At 46.3% G+C, this 22,539-nt stretch overlaps 7 protein-coding genes and 2 non-coding genes across 9 annotated transcripts; 3 read left to right on the forward strand and 6 right to left on the reverse strand.

Moving 5' to 3' along the window:
- Positions 1-223: 223 nt before the first annotated feature.
- Positions 224-747, reverse strand: GGS22DRAFT_187126 (ubiquitin family-domain-containing protein; the record flags this gene model as incomplete). The annotated part of the gene is made up of 2 exons (XM_047964548.1): positions 224-310; positions 373-747. The coding sequence occupies 2 exons, from the start codon at positions 745-747 to the stop codon at positions 224-226; spliced, it is 462 nt and encodes a 153-aa protein (XP_047820883.1).
- A 564-nt stretch (positions 748-1,311) lies between these two features.
- On the forward strand, positions 1,312-2,483 carry GGS22DRAFT_159270 (ribosomal protein). The gene is made up of 4 exons (XM_047960771.1): positions 1,312-1,464; positions 1,566-1,728; positions 1,862-1,964; positions 2,131-2,483. The coding sequence occupies exons 2-4, from the start codon at positions 1,578-1,580 to the stop codon at positions 2,234-2,236; spliced, it is 360 nt and encodes a 119-aa protein (XP_047820884.1). The 5' UTR covers positions 1,312-1,464; positions 1,566-1,577; the 3' UTR covers positions 2,237-2,483.
- A 459-nt stretch (positions 2,484-2,942) lies between these two features.
- GGS22DRAFT_t45 lies at positions 2,943-3,077 on the reverse strand. Its single transcript has one exon. It is a non-coding gene; the product is annotated as a tRNA-Ala (tRNA).
- Positions 3,078-3,486: 409 nt separating this feature from the next.
- Positions 3,487-8,466, reverse strand: GGS22DRAFT_199361 (nuclear condensin complex subunit Smc4). Its single transcript, XM_047966281.1, has 3 exons — positions 7,362-8,466; positions 4,019-7,294; positions 3,487-3,941 (listed from the first exon to the last, which is right to left on the reverse strand). The coding sequence occupies exons 1-3, from the start codon at positions 8,265-8,267 to the stop codon at positions 3,726-3,728; spliced, it is 4,398 nt and encodes a 1,465-aa protein (XP_047820885.1). The 5' UTR covers positions 8,268-8,466; the 3' UTR covers positions 3,487-3,725.
- A 261-nt stretch (positions 8,467-8,727) lies between these two features.
- Positions 8,728-10,070, forward strand: GGS22DRAFT_120856 (nuclear pore complex assembly-domain-containing protein). The gene is made up of 2 exons (XM_047958227.1): positions 8,728-8,987; positions 9,064-10,070. Exons 1-2 carry the CDS (start codon positions 8,825-8,827, stop codon positions 9,825-9,827), a joined length of 927 nt encoding a protein of 308 aa, XP_047820886.1. The 5' UTR covers positions 8,728-8,824; the 3' UTR covers positions 9,828-10,070.
- A 122-nt stretch (positions 10,071-10,192) lies between these two features.
- GGS22DRAFT_t44 lies at positions 10,193-10,275 on the reverse strand. The gene has a single exon. It is a non-coding gene; the product is annotated as a tRNA-Glu (tRNA).
- A 2,434-nt stretch (positions 10,276-12,709) lies between these two features.
- GGS22DRAFT_120864 (ankyrin) lies at positions 12,710-15,117 on the forward strand. The gene is made up of 4 exons (XM_047958228.1): positions 12,710-13,291; positions 13,385-14,175; positions 14,245-14,514; positions 14,602-15,117. The coding sequence occupies exons 1-4, from the start codon at positions 12,864-12,866 to the stop codon at positions 14,988-14,990; spliced, it is 1,878 nt and encodes a 625-aa protein (XP_047820887.1). The 5' UTR covers positions 12,710-12,863; the 3' UTR covers positions 14,991-15,117.
- Positions 15,118-15,416: 299 nt separating this feature from the next.
- On the reverse strand, positions 15,417-16,950 carry GGS22DRAFT_120866 (glycoside hydrolase family 76 protein). The gene has a single exon (XM_047958229.1). The coding sequence runs from the start codon at positions 16,534-16,536 to the stop codon at positions 15,430-15,432; it is 1,107 nt and encodes a 368-aa protein (XP_047820888.1). The 5' UTR covers positions 16,537-16,950; the 3' UTR covers positions 15,417-15,429.
- Positions 16,951-18,132: 1,182 nt separating this feature from the next.
- Positions 18,133-22,234, reverse strand: GGS22DRAFT_159287 (Frag1/DRAM/Sfk1 family-domain-containing protein). The gene is made up of 4 exons (XM_047960772.1): positions 21,926-22,234; positions 21,240-21,740; positions 21,042-21,168; positions 18,133-20,483 (listed from the first exon to the last, which is right to left on the reverse strand). The coding sequence occupies exons 1-4, from the start codon at positions 22,014-22,016 to the stop codon at positions 18,293-18,295; spliced, it is 2,910 nt and encodes a 969-aa protein (XP_047820889.1). The 5' UTR covers positions 22,017-22,234; the 3' UTR covers positions 18,133-18,292.
- Positions 22,235-22,539: the final 305 nt, after the last annotated feature.

A 22,539-nucleotide genomic window follows, 5' to 3' on the forward strand; every position in this document is an offset into this window, starting at 1 on the left:
TAGGTAGGAAACATACCAACACGATAATGCAAGGACCTACCGTCGGAATCGAGAAAAGTGCAAAAAAATATCACATAAATTGACACACGCAGAGCTTGTTTGTCTTGTTTATTCATCTGAACCGAGCCGTGTCATCTATGTCCTGTCATGATAACACCGTAAGCCCCATTCCCATGTCCTGACCCGAAACCCCATGAAATCGTATAACCGTATCAATAGGCGTTTACTGCTTGTCGAAGACGTAGGTGAGGTGGCATCGGCCACAGTACTGTCGGTCCTGCATGGCGGCCATGAAAACACCGGCACCGCACTGTGCGAATAGAGTTAGCATCAACAATAATAGCTAGAAAGTATATTCATGACAAAACTTACGGTGTCAGCAGGGCACTCGCGGCGAAGGCGCTCGATCTTTCCATCACCGTCGACCTTGTAGTACTTAAGCACAGCTAACTTGGTCTTCTTGCGCTTGTGCTTGATCTTCTTGGGGGTAGTGTACACCTTCTTCTTGCGCTTCTTGGCACCACCACGAAGGCGAAGGACGAGGTGAAGAGTGCTCTCCTTCTGGATGTTGTAGTCGGAGAGGGTTCGTCCGTCCTCGAGTTGCTTGCCGGCGAAGATCAGTCGCTGCTGGTCAGGGGGGATTCCCTCCTTGTCCTGAATCTTGGACTTGACATTGTCGATAGTGTCGGATGACTCCACCTCAAGGGTGATAGTCTTGCCCGTGAGGGTCTTGACGAAAATCTGCATGATTGCCTGTTGTTGAAGTAGTGTTAGAGATATGTGTACCGGAGTTAGAGTGAGTGAGGATGGTCTAGTGAATGATTTTGGGTGATAGTGTGGTGAATGACGATTTGGGGGATATTTGTAATGTGTGGGAGATGGGAGATGGGAGATGCGCCTAAGCACCGCGATGCGATCAATCTGATTAATATTGCGATCGCATACGAATTCCAAGATGTCGTATTACATAGAAAATTCAAATGAAATGAACGTGAATGTAGGGTTATTTTGGTGAATATTACACGTACCTAGACAATACTGCTATTGCCGTCCTAAGCACCACGAAGAGAAAGATTGGTTTGTGGAAGAGAAGAAAAAAAGTTCGTGGTGGGAGAGCCGCAAGATTTGGATAAGGTACGCTGCAGTGTGGTGGGTCCTGGCAAAACTTAGGTAAATCAGCACGGACAGCTATTGATTACAGGGGCTATTCAATAATTCATCACGTGCTAGGGTTTTATCATACGCTAACCCTGTGGCACTTGCTTGCAATTGTACAGATACCAAGGTACAAATCTTACCTACCAAATTCAAATTCTTTTCTCATTGGCCCGTTCATTTTCTTGTGCAGTGGGGTTCTCTTAGACCTTTCTGACCAGCCAAAACTTTGCCCACCAAAATTCATCATTCAATTCCAAACCACGAACCACTTTCTTCCTCCTTGACAACTTTAAGCAACCACAACTTGTACGTGCAATCCCCTCGACGGCTCCCCAATTTGACTCTCAATTATTTGGTGAATCGAATTATCTCAAATAGAATCACACATCTAACATTACATCAAATAGAACACCGCCATCATGGTCAAGAAGAGAAAGAACAACGGCCGCAACAAGAAGGGCCGCGGCCACACCAAGCCTATCCGCTGCAGCAACTGCTCGCGATGCACTCCCAAGGATAAGGCAATCAAGCGCTTCACCATCCGCAACATGGTCGAGTCTGCTGCCATCCGTATGTTTATTTTCCCTATATTTTGCGTCTAATTTGCCTGTCGTGTCACACACTAGTATTAATACGTACTATTTTACCCAAAACGCGAACATGCGACTTCGTATGAATTAAGCTAATATTTCTCAAACAACAGGTGATATCTCGGATGCCTCCGTCTTCTCCGAGTACACGGTTCCCAAGATGTACCTCAAGCTGCAGTACTGTGTCTCTTGCGCTATCCACGGCAAGATTGTCCGGTACGTCCTCCCATCGGGAGTTTTGACTACGCGCTCATCAGGGCTGCGTATGCGCCTGAGAAGAGCCTTGGTCGAACCTCGAAGCGAATTATATCGCTCCTCCCCTTCCTTACCGAACGTACGAACGAACGAACGAACAGTATACGCTAACATTTATATCTTCTAGTGTCCGATCGCGCGTAGGTCGCCGTAACAGGGCACCTCCCCCTCGTGTGCGGTACAACAAGGATGGCAAGAAGGTGACCCCCACTCAGACTGCTAAGGTCGCCTAAATGGTTTCGTTACGGTGTCTTGGGGAATGAACAGGGTCTGGGATGAATCAGGTCATCGGAAATGGTTTCGCTTTGCATGAAAAACGGTTTTCGGCATGATTTCTGAGATAATGACTTCTATGAATGAAGATCATACCATGATGAACAACTTACATCTTCGACTTTGCCTGTGATGATTCCACCTAAGTGACTATTTCTCCAGGGTGGTAAGCCGAGACGGATTCGCCCATTCTCCACGTTTATTAGACTCCAAAAATCACCCGGCTGTATTGAAACCAAGTTTCCCTATCCTTTGGCTACTATCTCAACGTTGTCCATCTAGTTAAAATCATTCGCAATCTACTTCCACAGCACTCTTCGTATTTACCACTTTCACCAATGCACCGTACGCCCTAGCATTCCTATAGTTGTCCAGGCTGCCAGAGTTCTAGATATATGCGCAGGTGCTTAAGCCTCAAATAGATCAACCGTACCTATCTAACTTCGTTTACTAAGAATTTACCCAGGTGCTATTTCATCTATTCGAGATCTCCATTCAGGGCTGCTGAGTGCCAATAAGTAAATGCAGGGTCTACTACTTTATAACGCCCACAATTCCCGCACTTCCAATTAATGAAAAAAGAACAAGATAACCGAATTTCAAAAAATAAATAATAAAAAATACAGCCGCCAATTTATTTTCACAGAAACAAGCCGAACAAAAATTTGGACACGCGGGGAATTGAACCCCGGACCTTCAGCAGACCACTGTAGATCAGTACATAAGATGATTCCTATGTTAGGGGTCATTTCAATACTTAATCAGTGCGAAGCAGACGTCATACCCCTAGACCACGTGCCCTGGTCGATGGTTAATAGCCTCCTTAGTTGACTTATATTCTAGACCCTTTTCTCTTCGCCTGTTTGCGGGGAATAGCTAAGATGTGGAGGTGTAAGGCAGTGTGAAACGAGTGTGAACACTGTACGGACCGAGAATACTACCTAGGGAGGTTTAGGTAGGTATCTATCATAAAGTCCCATGAAACTCTCTAGATTTGTTCGAAGCAGGTAGATAACTAGGTAGGCATCTAGTTAAAAAAATGTTCTATTTAATCAGTTGATCGTGTTCCTCCTTTACAACTAGCGATCATATCCATGGATAGGTACCTTGACACCGTGGTGTCTTGTGGACCCTTATAAGTTCAACAAGATCGTAGAATATCAAGATTCAACTTCGAATAGAATCATATCATGACTTTAAAAACTTTCTAGTCAGAAGTAGAGTTAAGTAAAAATGTTTATTTCAAGTAAACCTCGCCTAGGTCCGTCGTTGGATATTCATTCGTTTTCATTACATGCCTTCTATGTCGGTTTCGTGACCAACCAGACATCATTTCATTCCCCAACCTAATCATCATAGCCCGTCCAGCCCATGTCCTGCGCGGGAATCGTTCATCATACACATATCAAGTACCCAAGCCCAGCCGGATTTCATCTCTCATCAACATCGTCACAAGGCTACCGTTTGACCACCATTGTGCTGTTGCCTTGGTACCCCGCGGGTAATAAAATCGCGATTCTCGATTGTTACGCTCTTGGTCATGTGGTTAACCTTGTAGACGCCGACTAGCCGAGCGGCAAGCTCGAACATGTTGTTTCGTAGAGAGATGACGACGAATTGGGCGTTCTTGGTACGCTCCTTGATGTAGTTGGCCACGATAGACACCTAATCATATCATCGTTAGCAATGAATGACATAGAAGAAACATTACATAGAGGGTAAAGAAGAACGGGAATACTCACATTTCTGAAATCCAGAGCAGCGTCAATTTCGTCCATGACGTATAGAGGCGTTGGCTTGTAATGATGCAGAGCAAACACCAGCGCAAGACTAGATAACGTCTTCTCGCCACCACTGAGGTTGCTGATATTCTTCCAACTCTTCTTGGGTGGCATGACGGAAAATAGGATACCCTCGCTGAAGGGATCCAGACTGTCGACAAGTTCTAACTCGGCGTTTCCGCCCATCGTGATCATCTGGTACATCTCTTTCAGGCGGAGAGAGATGGTACTGAAGCCTTCCATGAATCCCTCTAATCTAAGACGTCGCAGATCGTCGCACCGCTTCTTGGCAGTATCGCGCTGCTGGACAGCGGTTGCTAAGTCGGATGACCGAGCGGCATGTTCTTCGACTCTGCGACGATACTCTGATAAGACACTGACATCAACGTTGACGTTCTGCGTCTTCTCTTCGAGAGCTGCGATCTCGGCTTTTAGGGTATCCTTGTCCATATCCTTTAATTCGTCATCCGTAAACCGCGGAAGTTCTTCGGGCTGCTGTTCTTGTCCCTGTTCCTGCTCCTGCTCCTGTTGTTCCTCCCCTTGGTTCTCGGTAGACTCATCTTGGCTTTCCTCTTGAGTCCGTTTCTTGGCAGGTGGCGGGCCACTAAGGTCGCTGACGTTTTGTAGTACAAGCTTGTTGAGTTTCTCATCCCAGTAACGCAGGCGCTTCTGATTCTCGACGAGCGCTTTCTGGTTCTCCTCTAGCTTGTTACGCATCTCGATTTCGACTGCTCGGGTTTCGTTAAGTTCTGATGTCTTCTCATCTAATTCGGTCTTTAGTGTAGACAATTCCTTCTTCTTATCGGCAAGTTCTGCTTCTGCCTCCTCAACACGAGCATTTAAAGATTCAGATTTGCTACCTTGGTTTTCGACCTCTTCCTCAAGCTTTTCGAGGTCGCGTACAGCAGTCTCCAACTCCCTGGTAGCCTTGGCGTGGTCTTTTTCGAGTTTCGTCTTTAACTTCTCTGCCTTCGCTTTCTTCACTTCGGCATTAGAAGTCTCCTCATTGTTGGATGATATCTCTTCCTTGATGGCGTCGACCTTGGCACGCTGAGCACGAAGTTTCTCACCACCAATCTCCATGATTTTATCTTGCAACTCTTTAATCTCCGCCTCCACGCCTTCGGTTTCGGCATGAAGTTTCGTTACTTCTTTGTTCAGCTTGGCAATTTCCTTCTGCAGTGCGGCCACCCTGTTATCGTCGGTTTGCGACGGCTGGTGTTCCTTGCTTAGCTCCTTGATGCGTCGTTGGGCGTCTGCAATATTTTTCTCGGCACTTTGCAGTTCGAGGCCGATCTTCTGCATCTTGGTATCTAGTTGAGGGATCTGGCCTTTCAGAACTCTGAGGCGGGACTCGAGTTCTCGTTGGTGATCCTGGAACTCTTGGAAGTTTGCCTCGATAGAATCTCGATCGCTTTCGAGCTTGGCGACATGCTCCTTAGTCGTATCAGCCACAAGCTTGCTCGACATCAGACCTTTCTTGACGGTATTTCCACCTCCGGACAAGGTACCGCTCGTATCGAAAAGCTCTCCGCCAAGTGTAACCACCCTCCATCTAGTATCGCCTTCAGCGATCTGCTTCGCCTGAGCTAAGTCCTTGGCTACAAGGGTATTTGTTAGGGCGTGGTAGAAAGCAGGGCGGAATCTTTCTTCTTTGGCCTTGATCAGGTCAAACAGGCGTGGCACATTTTGGGGAGTCTGGATGGGCTGTAAATTATACGATCGAAGTTTGTCCAGACACATGAAATTGCCTCTCCCAAGGTTAGTCTTTCGGAGATATTCTATGCATTGCTGACCAGCCTCTACAGTATCGGTGACGAAGCTGTCAAGAGAAGGACACGCTGTAGAAATAGCAACATCGTATTTCTCATCGATCGTACCAAGATTTCCGAGGCGACTGTGGAATCCGTCAATTCGTCCAGACTCCTTCATTCGCATCAATGCCGTAAGTACATTGCCTCGGTTCTGGTTTTGCGAGAGGCTGGATCTCGCCTCTTCTGCCTTTTGTCTAGCATTAGACACTTTAGACCGAACGTTTGGCTCCATCTGAGCTAAGCTCTCAAGATCAGCCTCGATTTTCTTCGCCTCCTTTTCTAATTTAGCCTTCTCAGCCTGGGACTCTTTTAGTTCCGCAAGTTTGGCCGTACGGCCTTCTTCGATATTTGCAATCTTTGTCTGCATTTCTTCGAGGGCGACAGCTCCAGCGTTAGCTTTCTCCTGGAGGATGGCCATCTCAGACTCGGCAACGGCAATAGCCGACTGCTTCTGATTGATCTTCTCTTTCCAAGGCTCGAGAGATTTCTGTTTGACGGCAATTTGATCCGAGAATACTTGCGTTTTGCCTTTAAGGCTATCTCGTATCTTCGCAAGTTCTACTTCTTCCTCCTGTACTTGTTCTTCGAGGGCTGTGATCTCCTCAGCGCGTGAAGCAATCTCCTCGGTGCACTGCTCAATGGTTTCCTCGGCCTCGGCAGCAGAATTTTCGGCATTGGTGATCGTCTTTTCAAGCTTCTTCTGTTTGTCGGTTAAGAACTTCCGCTTTTCGTCAAATTTTACTCTCTCCTGTTCGAATTTGGCGGCTTCCTTGACGAGGGCTTGGGCATTCTTCTCTTGGGACTCAAAGTCTTTGTGTCCCTTAGCATAGGCCTTCTGCAGCTGCTTTATGACCTGTTCACTGCCCTGATGTTTCTCAAGCTCGTCATCAAGCTGGGCTTGCATCTGACTGATAGCTTCTTCGGTCACGTCCACGTTGTTGTTGCATTCGCTGATGTACAATTGATAGAGCGCCGACTGCTTGAGCGTCAGATCGTTTTCATCTCGAATGTAGGCTAAAGCTTTGTTCTTTTTATCCTCGAGGCCGTTCTTCTCTTTTTCGACGTGCTGGACGCGTCCACTCTTCTCCATGCAGATTTCGTTGAGAGTTTCTACTTCCGTCGCCGCCTCTTCGATAGGAGTCTTGTACTTAGATGTGCCAATAATATCTTCGAGATACTCTAGTAAACCATCTTCATGTTCGTTGGCGGCTTTCGATTTCATCTGGGCAATCGATTCGACTTCACCCTGCAGAATGAGGAAACGCTTGTGGTCAAGATCGATTCCTCGATCTCTGAGGAGCGTGGTCACTGTCGTGAAATTTGATTCGCCACCATTGATGTAGTATTTGCTCGAGTTATTCTTGAAAGCTTTTCTCGAGATGATGATCTGAGAGTTGGGAATTACTTCGGTTCCACCGCCAGGCTATAGATGGAGTCAATATAAGTTATCTAAGTACATAGTACGCAGGGGTGCATCACGTAAGACTCACCAGGTCCATGACCTCTTGGAAATGTACTGCCACTTCGCAATGATCTAAGTTCGGAAAAGCGGCGGAGTTATGGATCAAGGCCGAGATCTTGCCCTGTCGCATCTTACTGGCCCTAAAACCGAAGACGAAAAGAAGTGAATCGATAACGTTCGACTTGCCGGAACCGTTAGGTCCCACTACGGAGGAGAATGATGAGTGGAATGGTCCGACTTCTTGTCGTCCGGCGTAACTCTTGAAGTTGTTCAAAATCAAATACGTGATAACGATACGAGCCTTAGGCCCTGTTTCTTCGACTATTGGCATTGCCATCTTGCGTGACTTTAGGACAATATCCATAGGTCTCTCTAGGATGGTATCCATTGGCCGTATGGGCTTGACTTGAGTGATGGTCTCATCTGCGGCTTCCAGTTGCTCGTCGATGCTCTGGCTGGTAATATCAGCTAGGGGCGTACCGTGCAGCTCGGATGGTTCCTCAGATTGAGCGGGCGTGGGCATGTGAGGTTGGCTATCGGGTTGGCTCTCAGGGGTATCCGCTTTTGTAGGTTGGCGAGGCGCAACACTCTTCCGTTTCCTGGGGGCGGGTTTCTTAACAGCTGAATCTGGGCTGAGAATGGTAGCAGCGGTTTGATCCGGATCAGCGATTTCGCTGGATTCGAGGGGCGTCTGCGGAACTATGCTCTTCCTTGAACGGTTTGCGCGCGGTGTTGCCGGTGCTGTCGACTTCCTTCTACTTTGTGTTTGGCGACGCGAAGCTTTAGCGGTCGAAGTCTCAGGGGCAAATTCCTCTTCACTTTCTTCCTCCTTTATTCTCTTAGTGGTGTTTCCGACCTCTTCGTCCTCATCTTCCGATTCAATAATAGCGGTACGCCGCGCTGCGGCAGCGCGACGAGTTGGTCGTGCAGACATTTTGATCGTCGTCGAAGTTATCGACGTTACTTAGGTACCTAGTAGCTGTGTAGGTTTTCCGAATTTAAAATAGTGTCGCACGGATATCACATCTACTTTCGTTACAAACTGTCGTCGTTCTCGTTCCCGCTATCGTTGTCGTTGTCGCTGTCGTTGTCGTTAGTATTACCGTTGTAAAAACAATTATCACGGATTCATAAATAGATAATGATGAAATGTGTAAATTCAGGTACCAAATACAAAATACAGGGGAAGTAAACATAAACAACCCTCACCCCCACACGGCCCCCGCCAGAATTAAAGTTATTACTAAGCCAATCTGCCATCGCGTCGCACCTACTATGCGTACAGTACTTCGTAAAAAGACGCGATTGCCAAATTAACCCGACGAATTACCGGCGCATCTCAAGACATTTTAATGTACCCAAGTATCTAATCGTTGATCTTAAAGTTGGAACATTTCAATGTTGAACTTCCAGTCTTTCGCATTCATAACTTCCAATCCAGTCATATAACCTTGGTATCTTGAAACACCCATCTTCAATTGAAATCTAACTATGACGAAAATGCTGGATCCCTCGCAATTCGACCGTATATTCGGTTCTCTAGAACCGTTTCCCTACAACCGCGCTTTCGCTCAACATCTCGAAGCTTCCCGCCGAAGTCTAGAGGGTTTCTTGTTTATTGACAGAGTATTGAAAGCACTCAATCTTTCTAAAGGTACACACTCTTCGTACAAGCACTTTGACATATTCAATTTGACCCAAATACTAATTATACGTCCTCAAATACGTAGCTACCAGCCACTATCCTCCTAAGAGTAAGGATGCGCTCCGACAGCTTTACGAACACATCTGCGAGAGCAAAAATGCCACCATTCACCATAAGCTCTCGGTAGTGTACTACATCATCCTAGATATCGACGAACAGAACGGTTCCAGCCAGGCCGAAGCCTATTCACAACGTGCTAGCATACCCAAGAAATACAAGATCTTCATGAAGGGCTTATGGCACATGGATGCATTACAATTCGACCTCGCATTGCAATACCTCACCCATCCCTCGCTACAGCCCGACTTCGTAGACGACATCATCACCGTCCTAGTCCGTCACGCCAAGAACGACGACTACAGCTTACCACTTGCTTACTACCACACCGTCCAGCCTATGATCCAGTCATCCCCAGCATTAGAGCTACTATTCGACTCCCTTGCACGATCTAGCGTTACCGACGCCTTTCAATTTTCGCGATCGCATGCCGATTTCATGCGTCGACAACTATTCCAACGTCTCATCCTATCGGTACTAGAGTCCGCCAACAGTGACGGAGCAGCTGAGAAAGCGCTTGACTTAACTAGTCTACCATTCGATGCACAGGAAGAGAAATGGTTTAAGGAGTGCTTGGACAGCAGCGAAGGGAAGAGATTGGCAGTGGCCAAAGACACTCTTCTCATGCGTAGAATTGCCACGGGCCAGACCGGATACGGAGGCGAACCTGGTACATGGGCTGTTGTGTTAGAAGGTGTCAAGACGGGAAGTGGAGGTCGTGTGCAAGCTTGACCAGACCAACCTGTCAACCCAGAATACGAATTCATCGGTATCGCATAGCGTAGGCGTCCAGGTTTTGTTAAACTACATGTTAGTCAATTGTATCAAGGGTCAATTATCGGAAATATGATACAACTAATACCATCACGTTGGTCTTTACCTACCAACGAGTCACACAGGCAACATGTCTTATTCCTCAAAAATACTTTGTTTGATTCATTCATTATGGTTATAAAGTCTCACGTCTTAATTAACAAAAGGGAAATGAGTTATTACCTACCTAGGTACCTACACTTACACATGATTCCAATGCAGCCATTTTATCTAACGCATTGACAAGATAGTAACTTTCAGGAATCTGGACTGAAAAAAAGAAACTCCGAATCGGGGAATCGAACCCCGGGCTTGACGGATCATTTATCATGAGAGCGTCAAATGTTAGCCACTACACCAATTCGGATTCAGGCACGTAATGTGTTGTGCGCATGTCTGGTTGGGAAAAATCATGGTCTATATACATAGCGCCGACTCTAGCCCGAAATCGAATGCTGATTGGACATTGCTAGAAGCGCTAAGCGTAGAAAACATTGCACAGCATTCAGAGAAGGATTTCGAAAGCCTTCCTCTTACGAAGTAAGTTTGTCATTATTCCCGCTGTTTTCCTTTAAGATAAACTACCTAGCTAAAACATGAACGAGAAGGACTAGCTATGACTAGCTACAATCCGATCATATGACTACCTCTGTTTAAAGACGCGATTCAAAGATTTAAACTACTGATAGTTATATTAACTTTGCAATGAGTTGAATGGCTAGGTAGGATCCTGTCGACTTTGTTTAACGCCTCCTCGTCATAAAGTAAAATCTTCTGCCGCTATTTACGCCACATCAATCCCAACCCCTTCAATTATTCATATTAACCTTGGTGTATGTACGATAATTAGAATCCAACGAAGTTTTCGGCAGACTATTTAGAAACCCCTAATAAGAGCTTATCAGTCTCTAGCAAGTTCCCCAAACCGTTTGATTTAGCATCAGCTTATCCTTCCATGCGACTGGTTTTCTCAAGATTGCTACGGCCATAGTCCCTATATCGAAGAAAGATGTGGGTTTCTTATGGAAGCAGTGTGAAGCCATATCATCGGTCAAGGAGAGAATATAACAGCACCTGGATGGTATGCAGAAGTGAGAAACCTAGGTCGGTTATCGAGAAAAGGGGCTTGGTTTTCCGATGACCAACCCCTCTGATTACATCAAGGCTACCTAGGTAATCACTAAAAGACTTCTATTCACCTTCCCAAGCCCCGAATCAAGATAATGCGTTTTCATTGATTAAACCACACGCGGAAAAGACTTGGCCATATCTGAATGAACCGATGGCTACCACCAAAAGCCTCATTGCCTACCTACCTACCTAGTACCTACTCACAACTGTTGCTTAACATGAGGCTGACAAAGCTAATTTCCAAGGTTAGGACTCATATATAACTGTTAGAAAGTTGTCATCATCATAATCATCACATTCCCCACGATATTTCTATGATGTGTCTGTTCAAACTATTGACTGTAGCTTGTCTACTAGGTACCTAGTAGGTACGCTTTGCAATTGATTGCCAGATACCATATCATTCATATGGAACAGTGATCGAACTCCATGATTAATGCCCAGGAGGCTTTAAACTTTACACGATTCTCGAGTTCATTTCGCATAATATAAAAAATGAGTCTAATAAACTCCAAGGCTACTAACTCCATGATTCAAAAGTCACAGAAACACGTTGCACGCCACGAACTCAAATGCCAAAACTACATTCACTACAAACTCTAGTTCATCAAGAAATTAAATACATATACATCATTATCTGTCTAACAGGATGTCAATATCCAGTGCATCACCTCTATTCAGACAAGTTTCAAAGAAAATCCCATCGTCTCGTGAATCCCTAAGAGACCTCGATATCAAGACAATAGGTACCTACTCAACAACAATCATTCTATGGAACCAGTAATCCTTTTCATTTTTATACCGATTATATCAATAATCATCATGGCCAGTATACTCATCGGGGCATTCCTTTTGACTTCCGTCATGACGTCGCTGGCGAGTGGCTTCCTTACCCGACGAGAATCACAACATAGACGGGAGGATAGAGAGCGACGTGCTCGAGAACAACAAAATTCTAAGTCTGATCTTTACTTTGTGGATCCAGAGAAATTTCAACTTGTATATCTCGGTGATGAGCTATGGGGTTATGTTCTTGAGCGCGATGATCCCTCTGAAAACACATCGCACCGTCGTGGTTAGATGTTCTAGGTTATGTTACTCTCCAGTAGCTAAAGCTGAGAAAGCGACAGCCAGAATTCAGGGAGGTCTTAGAGGATGTGGTAGATGGTGTTCTTGATGATGAGGTGGAGATTGTTAGCCAACAACCTGATTTCAGCGCTGCGAAAGAGGTTGCGGAGCTAGCGAAGAGGGCCATTTTCCGGCAGATGAAAGAGCTAGACACTCTATCTGAATTGTAGACTTGTTTGATTACATTTTTCTCAACATTTTGAAAGAGAGAAATATCCTTCGATTGCTAGCTTTTTGCTCATGGGGAGGCATGTTTCTCATTATCATCAGTTACCTACCCCTACCTACGTACCTACCAAACATGCACGATTCGTATATCGTGAGCTGAACTCCGGAGGGACCCGCCTAACCTCATGCGCTTACCCCGACGATAGGTACACGTACATACTAGGTATAGCTAGCTGTACAATACGGTAAAATTAGAATATACAGGAAATTTTAGCCAATAAAGTACCAAGATTATTTCGCCCCCAACCCGATCAGTTACAGAAGCGATCATGGCCTGGCGATCTGACACTGCCGCAATCCTTCCTTCTAAGCCTCACAGAGGGAGGCGAGTTAAATGTCACATCAATTCGACTCCATCTCAAAACTGGATTACTCATTGTTCGACCTTTCGACCTTACATTCTTGAGATTGGCGAAACTTACGAGCTAGAATTATGCCATTTTGTCATCTTATGAAGCCTCTTTAATTATGGCCGACCCTCTATCTATAATCGCTAGCGTCACAGGCGTTGTCACCTTTGCGGCATCTACAGCAAGATCGCTCATTTCGCTCATTCAAGAGGTCGCCGATGCCCCAGAAGAGATATCGCATATCCGTCGCGATGTACAGAATCTATCCGTAGTACTTGGGTCCATCCAAGATATATGGGCGAGATATGATCTGAAATCAGAAGATCTTGCGCTGGTGGCCAGTTTGACGGAATACCTCAGCTTATGTCAGGACAGTATGCAATCCATCCGAGTGCTTCTGCTGCCTTTGGCTGCAAAGGGGAGTGGCAGGAGGAGTCCGTTGAGGATGGTTGGGTGGGTCATGAAGAAGGGTGAAATAAAAGCATTGAGGGAGAGGTTACAAGAGGGCAAAGCAAGTTTGAATATCACCATTTTAACACTGAACGGGTTCGTACCTATTCTTCAAAAACTAGCATACCTACCTACCTACCTAGGTACTTAGGCTACCCGAGAAATTATTCGTACTAACCGAAGCTACAGTGTTCTTGAGGGGAAAGGCCAGGATGAGATCAAAAGCGACGTGAACAAGGTTTATGTAAAACTTGTCGCTGAGTTACGAAATCGGGATAGCGGGAGAAGAGTTCGAAAAAGGATGGAGGATGATGTTGCCAGTGTATCAGCATTCGGAGGACGACGTCAATCTATATCTGGGTCGACAGATGTCGGATTTGCGTTGAACAGATACTTCGATCAATTGCCAGAGTCTTCAACGCCTGAGTCACCACAAACGTCACAAGTCAATCCTCGCATATCCGGCGAGACATTACTCGGTCCGTTCTCTAATGAGCCGACTACTCTACTAGAAGCAGTCAGGGTCAGAAACAAGGATTGTGTCTTACGTCTCATCTCAACCGGTCGCTCTATGGTCGAGAGAACACAGGATGGCCAGACTGCATTACATTTCTGCGCAATATATAATGACTCGGAAATCGCGAGTCTTCTACTCGATAATGGCGCTGATATCAATGCACGGGATAATCAGCTACGTTCACCACTCAACGTTGCTTTCTCGTCCGAAGCTATGGATGTAGCTAACCTTTTACTACAAAGGGGTTGCTCACTTACTGGGACCATTGATATGATTTTCCCTCTGATTCAAAGGACAGATGAAGTACCTGGCTTGGGTACACTACTCAAAACTCTAGCACCGAAATTCAACAGGTCGGTCAAAGGCCCGTATCTTGTTCACCAAGCCATCGAATCGAACGATACACAAAGTCTGGGTCTTCTACTTCTAGCTGGATTTGACCCGAATGTACGGAACAAATATGGTAAATTGCCCTGTAATTCATGTAGGGATATTTCTATTTTATTCGTCAGAACTAATCAATGCACTTCAGGACTCCCTCCTCTATATCAAGCTATAATTTACCAACAAAAAGAAGCTGTTCGGCTGCTCCTGAATCATGGTGCTAAACAGGATGACTATGTCCCACCAGAAGCACGAGATAAATTTGACGAGAATATCCGCTTCTATAAACGATTAGTGGCTCTACTAGATACTGGAGGTACACCCTTAGTGGTCGCTGCGAGGGTGGTAAGAGATGCCGAAATAACACGAATTCTACTCGAAGGCGGAGCAGATCCTAATTTCATTTTCCCGTCTAATAGTGAGTGAAGCCATGATTCCGTATACCTACTAGGTACCTACCTAGGTATGCCTTCATAAGTGATGGAAATGACTAACAGATTTTCAGACGGTGTCATGCTCGGCGGTTTAGGCGATGAAGAATATCTCCAGTGTGCCAAGGCCATAATCGAGCACGGTGCCGATCCCCACGGAGGTCATGGAGTATTAGATCCTTTCTATTGGGCGAATGCATGCACAAATTTAGAACTGATCGAGTTCATGCTTGCTCACGGAGCAGATGTAAACCACAGATATCGCAAAGAGTCGCCAACAGTGCTCTTTTTCAACACCAGATGGGAGCAGGAAGACATTGTCGAGTCTCTACTTAGACATGGGGCCGATATTAACGTGAAGAACAACTCTGGAGAGACAGTATTAGATATCGCTCGATCTCAGGAAAACCTTAGACTCATTACGATGCTAGAGGAAGTTAAGGCTAGAGGAAATGACCAATGATAGAATATACGTGGCGCAGGATTATACCCCGATGATTAGAGTCATATACCTAGATACCTACCTAGAATCTAGATGTACTTAGGTATAAATCACAGAAGTTTGCAGGTCCGCAGGTTCAACGAGCACGATTCGATTCCCTCGACCCATCGCCAATCGAATCAAAAAGGACTCAGGAGTCTTATTCGCCAGCTCCCTACAGCTCGACTTGATATTACCTAGGCACCTATATATACCTATCTATACCTAGGTACATAATGCAAATATGGGTATCATTATATCCAATGCACTCTACGCAGTTGTATGCTCTTAAATCCAATTTAAACATGACCCCAAGCCCCAAAGTCTGCAGCCACGCCTCTATCACCATACCCCCTAGCACTAAGGTGAGTTGGTCTCTACCCCATAGCACCTAGGTATGCATACACCCATTACAACATCATCACAGGTATGCCGCAGTCAGCAAATGAACAGCCGCCTCCTGAGTCCCAATCGTAACAACATCAAACGGACCCATCCAAAGAAACCCGTAGAAATCCGAGTCGTTTCGCGCATTGGCATACGCCTCTTCCGCATTCGTCTTGATCAAGTCGGTATAAGGGTGATCGTCAAGTGCGGCATTCAGCTTCGCCAGCTCGCGCACGAAAATGCCCTTGAAGTTGGTGCCGTTGGGCTCGCATTGGGTCTCGCTCGAACACGGCTCCGTGATGATGCCGTCTTGGATCAGCAGCGTACTATTGACTGCGGCATCTGCGATCGAGCGCGCGGAGTTTAGGTACGACTTTTCGCCCGTCGCTTTAAAGAGCTCGACTAGCCCGCCAAGAACTACGCCTTGATTGTAGGTCCACGTCGTGTCGCCGTTGTTCATGCAAGTGATGTCCTCCGTGAGCCCGTCGTTAACGAGACCCTGCGGGTTTACCATGCCGCTGTCGGTGAACCACTGCCATTCCTTCAATGCGCGGTTCAGATACTCCGTATCGCCATCGACGAGATTGTGCAGTTTGGCTGCCAACTCTAAGTAGAGCTCGTTGCTTATGGCATTGTGGTAACTCAAGGACGGGATGTTCCAGATAAGGCCACCACCACAAGTCGTGGTGTTCCAATACTTCCACATATATGCTTCATCTTCCTTGGCGATATCAAGATACATATCGTCACCGGTGAGCTCATACATGCTTATCATTGCGAGAGCCCACCAGCCCGTATCATCCGTGCTGTCGGCGCGGAAGTCGCCTCCTCCTTCCGGCCACCAAGAGAGTGGCGCTCTTTGGACCTTGACCGTGTTCTTTGCTTGGTCGAGATATTCGCGAGACCCAGTTTTGAGCATGTACTCTGCAAGAGCCCAGAGCGCAACACCGCTCTGCCACCAAGACGTTAATTTACTATTGGGTTCCCAAAGACCGGTCTTGTCGTCGTATAACATCATCATGGCGTCCACGGCCGCCGCTGTCATATTCAGCTGATCGACACTCGAATTACTCCGAGTATTTATCGCAGAAGCTGCGGAAAAGAGTGAAAAGCTCAATGTCATCCATCGAGGTGCCAACATGTCTGTAAGCTGTCTTGAAGCGGAAAGGAGTAAATTCCTAGATATCGTATACTGATAAAGAATGTCTACCTAGGTAGGTACACAGTAATATAAAATGTTGATATCCAAACGAGCGTGGAAGGTGAAGACTGAAAGGTAAAGACTGAAAAGTAAAGACTGAAAAAGACTGAAAAGTAGAGAGAGCGTATGCTACCTACCTAGGTACGTACTAGGTAAGAAATCAATAAGCGGCGGCGTCTTGCTTTGAGATGTAAACAAATCTAAAAGTAAAGCTAGAAACTTTCTTACCTATATAACGAACTATCATTTCCACAATCTGAAAAGGGCCGTTAGACGCGCGATACCTTACCTCTATAGTTCAGCTCAGCTCTATCATATTCTTCTCAATGCCCGGCAGCGCCTCGGTGGTTTCCCTCCCTCGATCCGATGCGACATTTAAGCGCCTGCACAGTAATTTCCACCCCCTTTTCGAGTCGAGAGTCCCGCCAACTGTCACGATCCAAGTCATCTGAGAATTATCTCGCCAAGGATATAATCATATATACTGCAAACCCGTAGCCTGTTGACGGGGGGTACGAGGGAAAAGCCACCCGCCTTAGTTGTCCCCTGTCTGCCACGATCGAGAGAATTTCAGGTAAGTTTGTGGTGGCTTTTAACTTGTCGGAGTTTATCGCTTCTGCGGGGACATATGATTGGTTCTATCGACAGGGCTTTTAACGTAGGAGGCGTCATGTTTTCGGATTACGACGCCACGGGATAAAGGGGTGGATCATAAGAAACAGGTCGGCTCGAGGCTTGCCGGACTCAACACTCGACGTCTGACAGCGTCAATACGGAGTGACACGACCCCTTGCATTATGCTTTCTTTTCTCGATTTCCTCGATTTTCTCAATGTCGGGAAAAGGAGATTTTGAAGTGTAGATTTTGAGCTATGGTTTGACATATAAGACATGCATATGAAAAGTTACAAAGGAGTGGGTAGAAACACATCAATCGGATCGATTCTTGCTAGGCATACGTAACTAAGCCACACGTGACAATTCTTTACTTCGACGGTGTCTGTGGCAGCTGTGGTATTCAGGGGTTGAGGGGCTTATGCGGGCATGGGCATGATGATGAAGGTCGATCTTCAACTCCAATCTTGATGGCCAGTTGGTCGAGACGGCGGGAATCATCCGCGATCTGCTGCAAGTCATGCCGGTAAGCGCCTGTAGAGGAAATGATCGACAGGAATAGAAGGTATCATCTAAAGTGGAGCAGCCGCTCCTGAAGGTATCCCAAATCTGAGATATCAATGAAACGATGTTTTTATTATTGTTTAAGATGTTAAATCTAGGTAAACAGGCTGACAGGGCGGCTAACTACTAGGGTCAGATGACATAACCTTCCAAGGCTATCTTTATCAAAGTTTCTGTACGAAATTAGAGTAAGAACGTAAATAACTTTATTCTTGTCTACATGGTACTTACTAGTAGGTAGCCCTAAGCCCCCAGTACCTACATATCCATGTATTAGTTATAACTTAGAACAGTAAATAAACGGATCACTACAATCTACAATCATCAAAAAAAGAAATGGTTCTTAACCAATTTATTACACCCTCATATTAAAAATAAGCCACGCAAAGTCTACGCGTAGACGTACAAGAATTAGCAATTAAACCCCAAGGCCGAATTTTTCCTGTTGATACATCTCCTTTTAACCTTACACATTAATACGTATTCGCGTTTTCTCATCCCGTAACCCTTGCCCGTCGCTATACTTCCGTCTGTGACGGTTTATAGTACCAAGGCTCATTGAAAACGTGATACCGATGTCCCCTGACGCCGTTACCCCTAAACAGAGCAGGAAATCTCCAACCCTCCGGAACTTCCTTCTCACCAACCTTGCGGTTTCTCTCTTCTGCATTGTTTTCTATTGCCGCAATTTGTGCCTTTTCTTCCCCGCTCTTCGGAACAACGAATTTCGCCACTTGTAATTCGGTATCTGTGATCGTACTTCGAGACACCCTCGCGTAGCCCACTCTCTGGAGTTGCTTGTACAGGATGTATTCGCACCACCGATCCCAATCCCTTGGCTCTACGTCATGCATCCCCGAAATTTCGGAAACGTACGTGTTATAGTTTCCTTTGAGGGGCTCAGTGACTAGGTAGGAGAGTAGTATCGACGGTCTCGGCGAAGAACCCATCAACTTAGCAAGGTATTCAGATTGCAGGCGGCGATCTTCCGGGTCTTCCTCCTGTCCGGAATGGAAAACGAAAACATCCACCAATTCGCCATAGGCATCAAGTGTCGCGTGGATAGCTGGGGCAAGTTCGCCTACTGGTGATGGAAGTAGATGATGCGTCGAGTTCACGATCGGGAACTTGGATAGGAGTGCCGCACCCCAGGTATGCTTGTTCGGACCGGGACCGTAGTCGACATACATACCCAAATCCTCGGCGAGGAATTGGGTTGTATCCCTGTTACCCATGATAACGCGTTGCAAGTCGGTCTCTAGCAACCCGACGACATCGATTTCGAGCTCTTTGATAAGGTCACGTAACCGGTACTCGGAAGACCACATGTCATTATCGAGAGAGAAGTGGATTGTCCAGATACCGGCTGTTATGACCCTCGAATCTTCGTGGTAAGGTTTATAATCGTTAGTGGGGAAGCGTCGGAACGCAGCGGCGACGAAGAAGAGGTTGATGATGCCCAGCCCCAAAGTATGATATTTGCGATGTTGCGATCGAGATGGCCGCATACGGGTCTCGCGACGACGCGAATTCAAAGATGTCAGGTTGAAAACGCCAGCACCAATAAGCAACATCATCGTCGCCATAATCCAATCCGTATGCTCGCGAACGAAAGGCCCTCCGGGGACGAAAGCGTAGGCAACTACCCAGACATGAAACAGGACCATGAAGCTATAGATGAAGAATCCAAAGCCGAAAGTTGTCGCCGGACTCTTCTTGGAAGCTACTGTGACGAGGGGAAATGCGACGGCTGTTAAATAGAAGGCGCTGATGAGAGCACCAAGGTAGCCAAACCAGTTAGAGTACAGAGTAAGGATAGCAGCTCCAATACTCCCAAGACCGTATACCGACCAAGTACTAACGAGTTTTGGGTAACGAACACCCGTCAATAGCCCAGCTGTCATCGCCGCCAACGTGAACCAACCGTGGGGGGCGGAAATAGGTCCTCGTACTGGGTAGCCCTCCCATACCCATAAGATCATAGTACTCGTATCAGAAAGAAGGGAGTGTAGGCCAAAGAATAGGCCGCCAATACCTAAAGCCGATAGAAGCGATGAGCCGCCTAGCGTCTCGTCCATGGCCACCCCAGTATTTAAAGGCGCTTTCCGGGTAAATCTTAAAGTTGCTAGGACCGCCAATGCTAATCCGATCTCGTTATAGCCACCGTTCGCCGTGTGCATGATTGGCCATATCGGGTTGTTAGTTTGCCATGCGAACTTCGCCGTAGAAGACATAATCAGGCCAACGATCCAGGCCAGTATCTTCGACTCGAGCCGAGCCTCGTGAATCGACTCGGAATATAAAGTAGCGGTCCATGATAAACATGACATAGCGACGCCGAAGCCTACAGTAAAAAGCCTGTAAGCCGGGTCTTTAACCTGCCACGCAAGGAGCCCGGCGAGCGATAGGAAATGGCATATGCGCAAGTTGTGGATAACCAATGAGCGGAGCGGTTTGATGCCAAGAAACAGGGGTGAGATCGTCGACATGACAAAAGCTTCGTAGCCCGAGATACCCATGTGCCAAAGCGGGAAATACCAAATGACAACACCCAAGCTCGTAAGCATCGACCAAAAGACGAAGCCATGATAGACTTCGGCAGCCGTATCGAATATTTCGGTCCAGGAAAACTTGACGTCGAATATGCCAGCTGTAATTTTCTCCTTTTCTTTCTCGACGACGGCGGTCGACTTAGGTGATATGTTGGCTCTGCAAAGCTAGTCAGAATAGTGAAGCGGCGATGCAAACTATGTCAATCATAGGTAACAAATATCGCTCGGGCCGGTTTGATTTAAGATTCTTGACTTAGTCGTATACTTAGTCGTATTAGGTATAAGATGATGATGAAGGCAGCCAGGTGCCGACCAATACTTCTAAGTCTAGTGTCCCTATGCGATAGATTTTCTACACTGACTTGATAAACTATCGGGTTCTAGAATCAAATCTAGAATCAAGCAAGGTCTTTTTCCTAGGATGTCGACATAGGTTGAAGATCTCCCCAGCATCACAAAAGCCTATGGTAGTGATATTTCACTCATCGAAAATCTTGACGGTTGCAGGACTTTAGTCGCGAAAAGAATGCGACGAAGTGAAAATGGTGGGTGCCGACACCGCCGACCCGCAAAAGCCGGCACGAACAATCGGTAGGATCGGTTACTTCGGGAGCATGAAGCTCGAAGTTCAAATCAGGAATAATTCGAGAATCTCATCCAGCCCGAGCGAGTATATACGATATGCCAAATCTATCTGGGGAGATATTGTACGTACCCCTTACCCAGACCTTTTACATCCCTAATCACAATCTCAAAATTTTCGAAGTCGAGTGCGGTGACGGCATCAAAGGCCACATCAAATAATATGAGAGACCATTCGAAGAAGGAATAAATAGTATAAGCTACGATTAGTAAGATACGTGTTATTCAAGATCTCGAAGTAGGTAGTAGGAAATAGGTAGCATAAACTAACCTCCGGATATCCGGTGAATCTTATGCTGAATGAAGAAATATACCATAAAAGGGATCGTGCCGAAGAATGCAGTAGCAAGATATCTTCGATACTTGATCGCCTTCGGGTTAGGTGGACTTAACACGATACAGCCAGCTGTCCAGGGAATCGTAGCTACAAGGTAGGATATCATGAGTATATCATGCCAGTCATGATCGTCGGTCGAGGTGATAAACGTCCAACCCCCACAAGTGAGGGTCCTAAAAAGTCCCACGCCAGCGACAAATTTAGGGAGAGCCTTTCCAGGCTTCGCGGTGAGAAGGTACCAGAGTGCGACGAGAGCGAATCTAGGACCTGAGGTTATAGCTATGAAAAGCTGAAAGAACGAGCGCTCAGGGTATCGATCACCGATGGTGGCGGAGACAGAAGGAAACCATTCGTCGGGATAACCGTAGAATTCGTTCTGGACGATCTTGTGATAATGAAGATAGATGCCCACGGATAGGGCACTCAAGAAAGCGGCTATAGTAGCGTCATGAACATTAGTACACGATCTTTTCTTAAGTAACATCCATATCCATGGATAGACCTCTAGCTTCCTAGGCTTCTAGATAGCTTGCTATATTGCTATATTGATACATTGACACACTGATACACTGGTATATTGCTATTGCTAGGTAGGTAGGTTATGGGGATATTTCACTGACTATATGCGACAACGGTATGAGCCCACGATATCCATTTCGCATTCAGAGAGACTACCGTCGTCCCACTCTCTTTATCCTTGTATTTCGACATGGTCGCATTCCCGTACCTGGTACAGCGTAGATAGTTGAGAACTAGCACATGCGGACCAAACGGATATAACTGAAATACTTCAAAGAGAAAAAAACGCCAAAAATAAGTGGTGGGATGAACACGGACAGAAGATGGTAGAGAGGGAAAAGGTGGAAGAAGAAGAAAGAAGCTCTAAAAAGTTGTGACTACATAAAAGTTGCTTATTTCGGGTTTCTTCCTTCCCTTGAGATCCGGACTTCTCGGTAGGTTGCGGGCGCGATCAGTCAAAAATTTACATGGGTCGATTGGTAGCTTCGACCCCTGTTATCCAGGTTTATCGCGTGTCGTGCTTCATCGGTAGAGGGACTCCCCGCAGCCAAGCAGCCAAGATGGTCCAAGCTGTACCTGCCCCTGCCTGCCTAGACCTTTAAGCTTGTAACCCACCGGCCACCAATCAACAGCATATAATGTCTTAGATGCATATTTGCGGTCCGAGAATAGACTCACTTGAGCTTAAAACACGGATTAGAAACTATCAGGTATC

The sequence above is a fragment of the Annulohypoxylon maeteangense genome (genome assembly GCF_022496945.1).
Source record: "Annulohypoxylon maeteangense strain CBS 123835 unplaced genomic scaffold GGS22scaffold_5, whole genome shotgun sequence".
NCBI classification, from domain to species: domain Eukaryota; kingdom Fungi; phylum Ascomycota; class Sordariomycetes; order Xylariales; family Hypoxylaceae; genus Annulohypoxylon; species Annulohypoxylon maeteangense.

Bases quoted from the DNA above. Each gene is read 5' to 3' on its own strand.
- GGS22DRAFT_199361 (XM_047966281.1), bottom strand. From the start codon at position 8,267: ATGTCTGCACGACCAACTCGTCGCGCTGCCGCAGCGCGGCGTACCGCT. The intron at 7,295-7,361 runs GTGAGTCTTACG...CTCCATCTATAG, and splicing joins TCCAAGAGGTCATGGACCTG to CCTGGCGGTGGAACCGAAGT. The intron at 3,942-4,018 runs GTGAGTATTCCC...TGATATGATTAG, and splicing joins CTGCTCTGGATTTCAGAAAT to GTGTCTATCGTGGCCAACTA.
- GGS22DRAFT_120864 (XM_047958228.1), top strand. From the start codon at position 12,864: ATGGCCGACCCTCTATCTATAATCGCTAGCGTCACAGGCGTTGTCACC. The intron at 13,292-13,384 runs GTTCGTACCTAT...CCGAAGCTACAG, and splicing joins ACCATTTTAACACTGAACGG to TGTTCTTGAGGGGAAAGGCC. The intron at 14,515-14,601 runs GTGAGTGAAGCC...ACAGATTTTCAG, and splicing joins TTTCATTTTCCCGTCTAATA to ACGGTGTCATGCTCGGCGGT.
- GGS22DRAFT_159287 (XM_047960772.1), bottom strand. From the start codon at position 22,016: ATGTCGAAATACAAGGATAAAGAGAGTGGGACGACGGTAGTCTCTCTG. The intron at 21,169-21,239 runs GTTAGTTTATGC...TACTAATCGTAG, and splicing joins GATTCACCGGATATCCGGAG to CTTATACTATTTATTCCTTC. The intron at 20,484-21,041 runs GTACGTACAATA...CTAGCTTTGCAG, and splicing joins GTAAAAGGTCTGGGTAAGGG to AGCCAACATATCACCTAAGT.
- GGS22DRAFT_120856 (XM_047958227.1), top strand. From the start codon at position 8,825: ATGACGAAAATGCTGGATCCCTCGCAATTCGACCGTATATTCGGTTCT. The intron at 8,988-9,063 runs GTACACACTCTT...TCAAATACGTAG, and splicing joins AGCACTCAATCTTTCTAAAG to CTACCAGCCACTATCCTCCT.
- GGS22DRAFT_120866 (XM_047958229.1), bottom strand. From the start codon at position 16,536: ATGTTGGCACCTCGATGGATGACATTGAGCTTTTCACTCTTTTCCGCA.
- GGS22DRAFT_159270 (XM_047960771.1), top strand. From the start codon at position 1,578: ATGGTCAAGAAGAGAAAGAACAACGGCCGCAACAAGAAGGGCCGCGGC. The intron at 1,729-1,861 runs GTATGTTTATTT...CTCAAACAACAG, and splicing joins GGTCGAGTCTGCTGCCATCC to GTGATATCTCGGATGCCTCC. The intron at 1,965-2,130 runs GTACGTCCTCCC...TATATCTTCTAG, and splicing joins ATCCACGGCAAGATTGTCCG to TGTCCGATCGCGCGTAGGTC.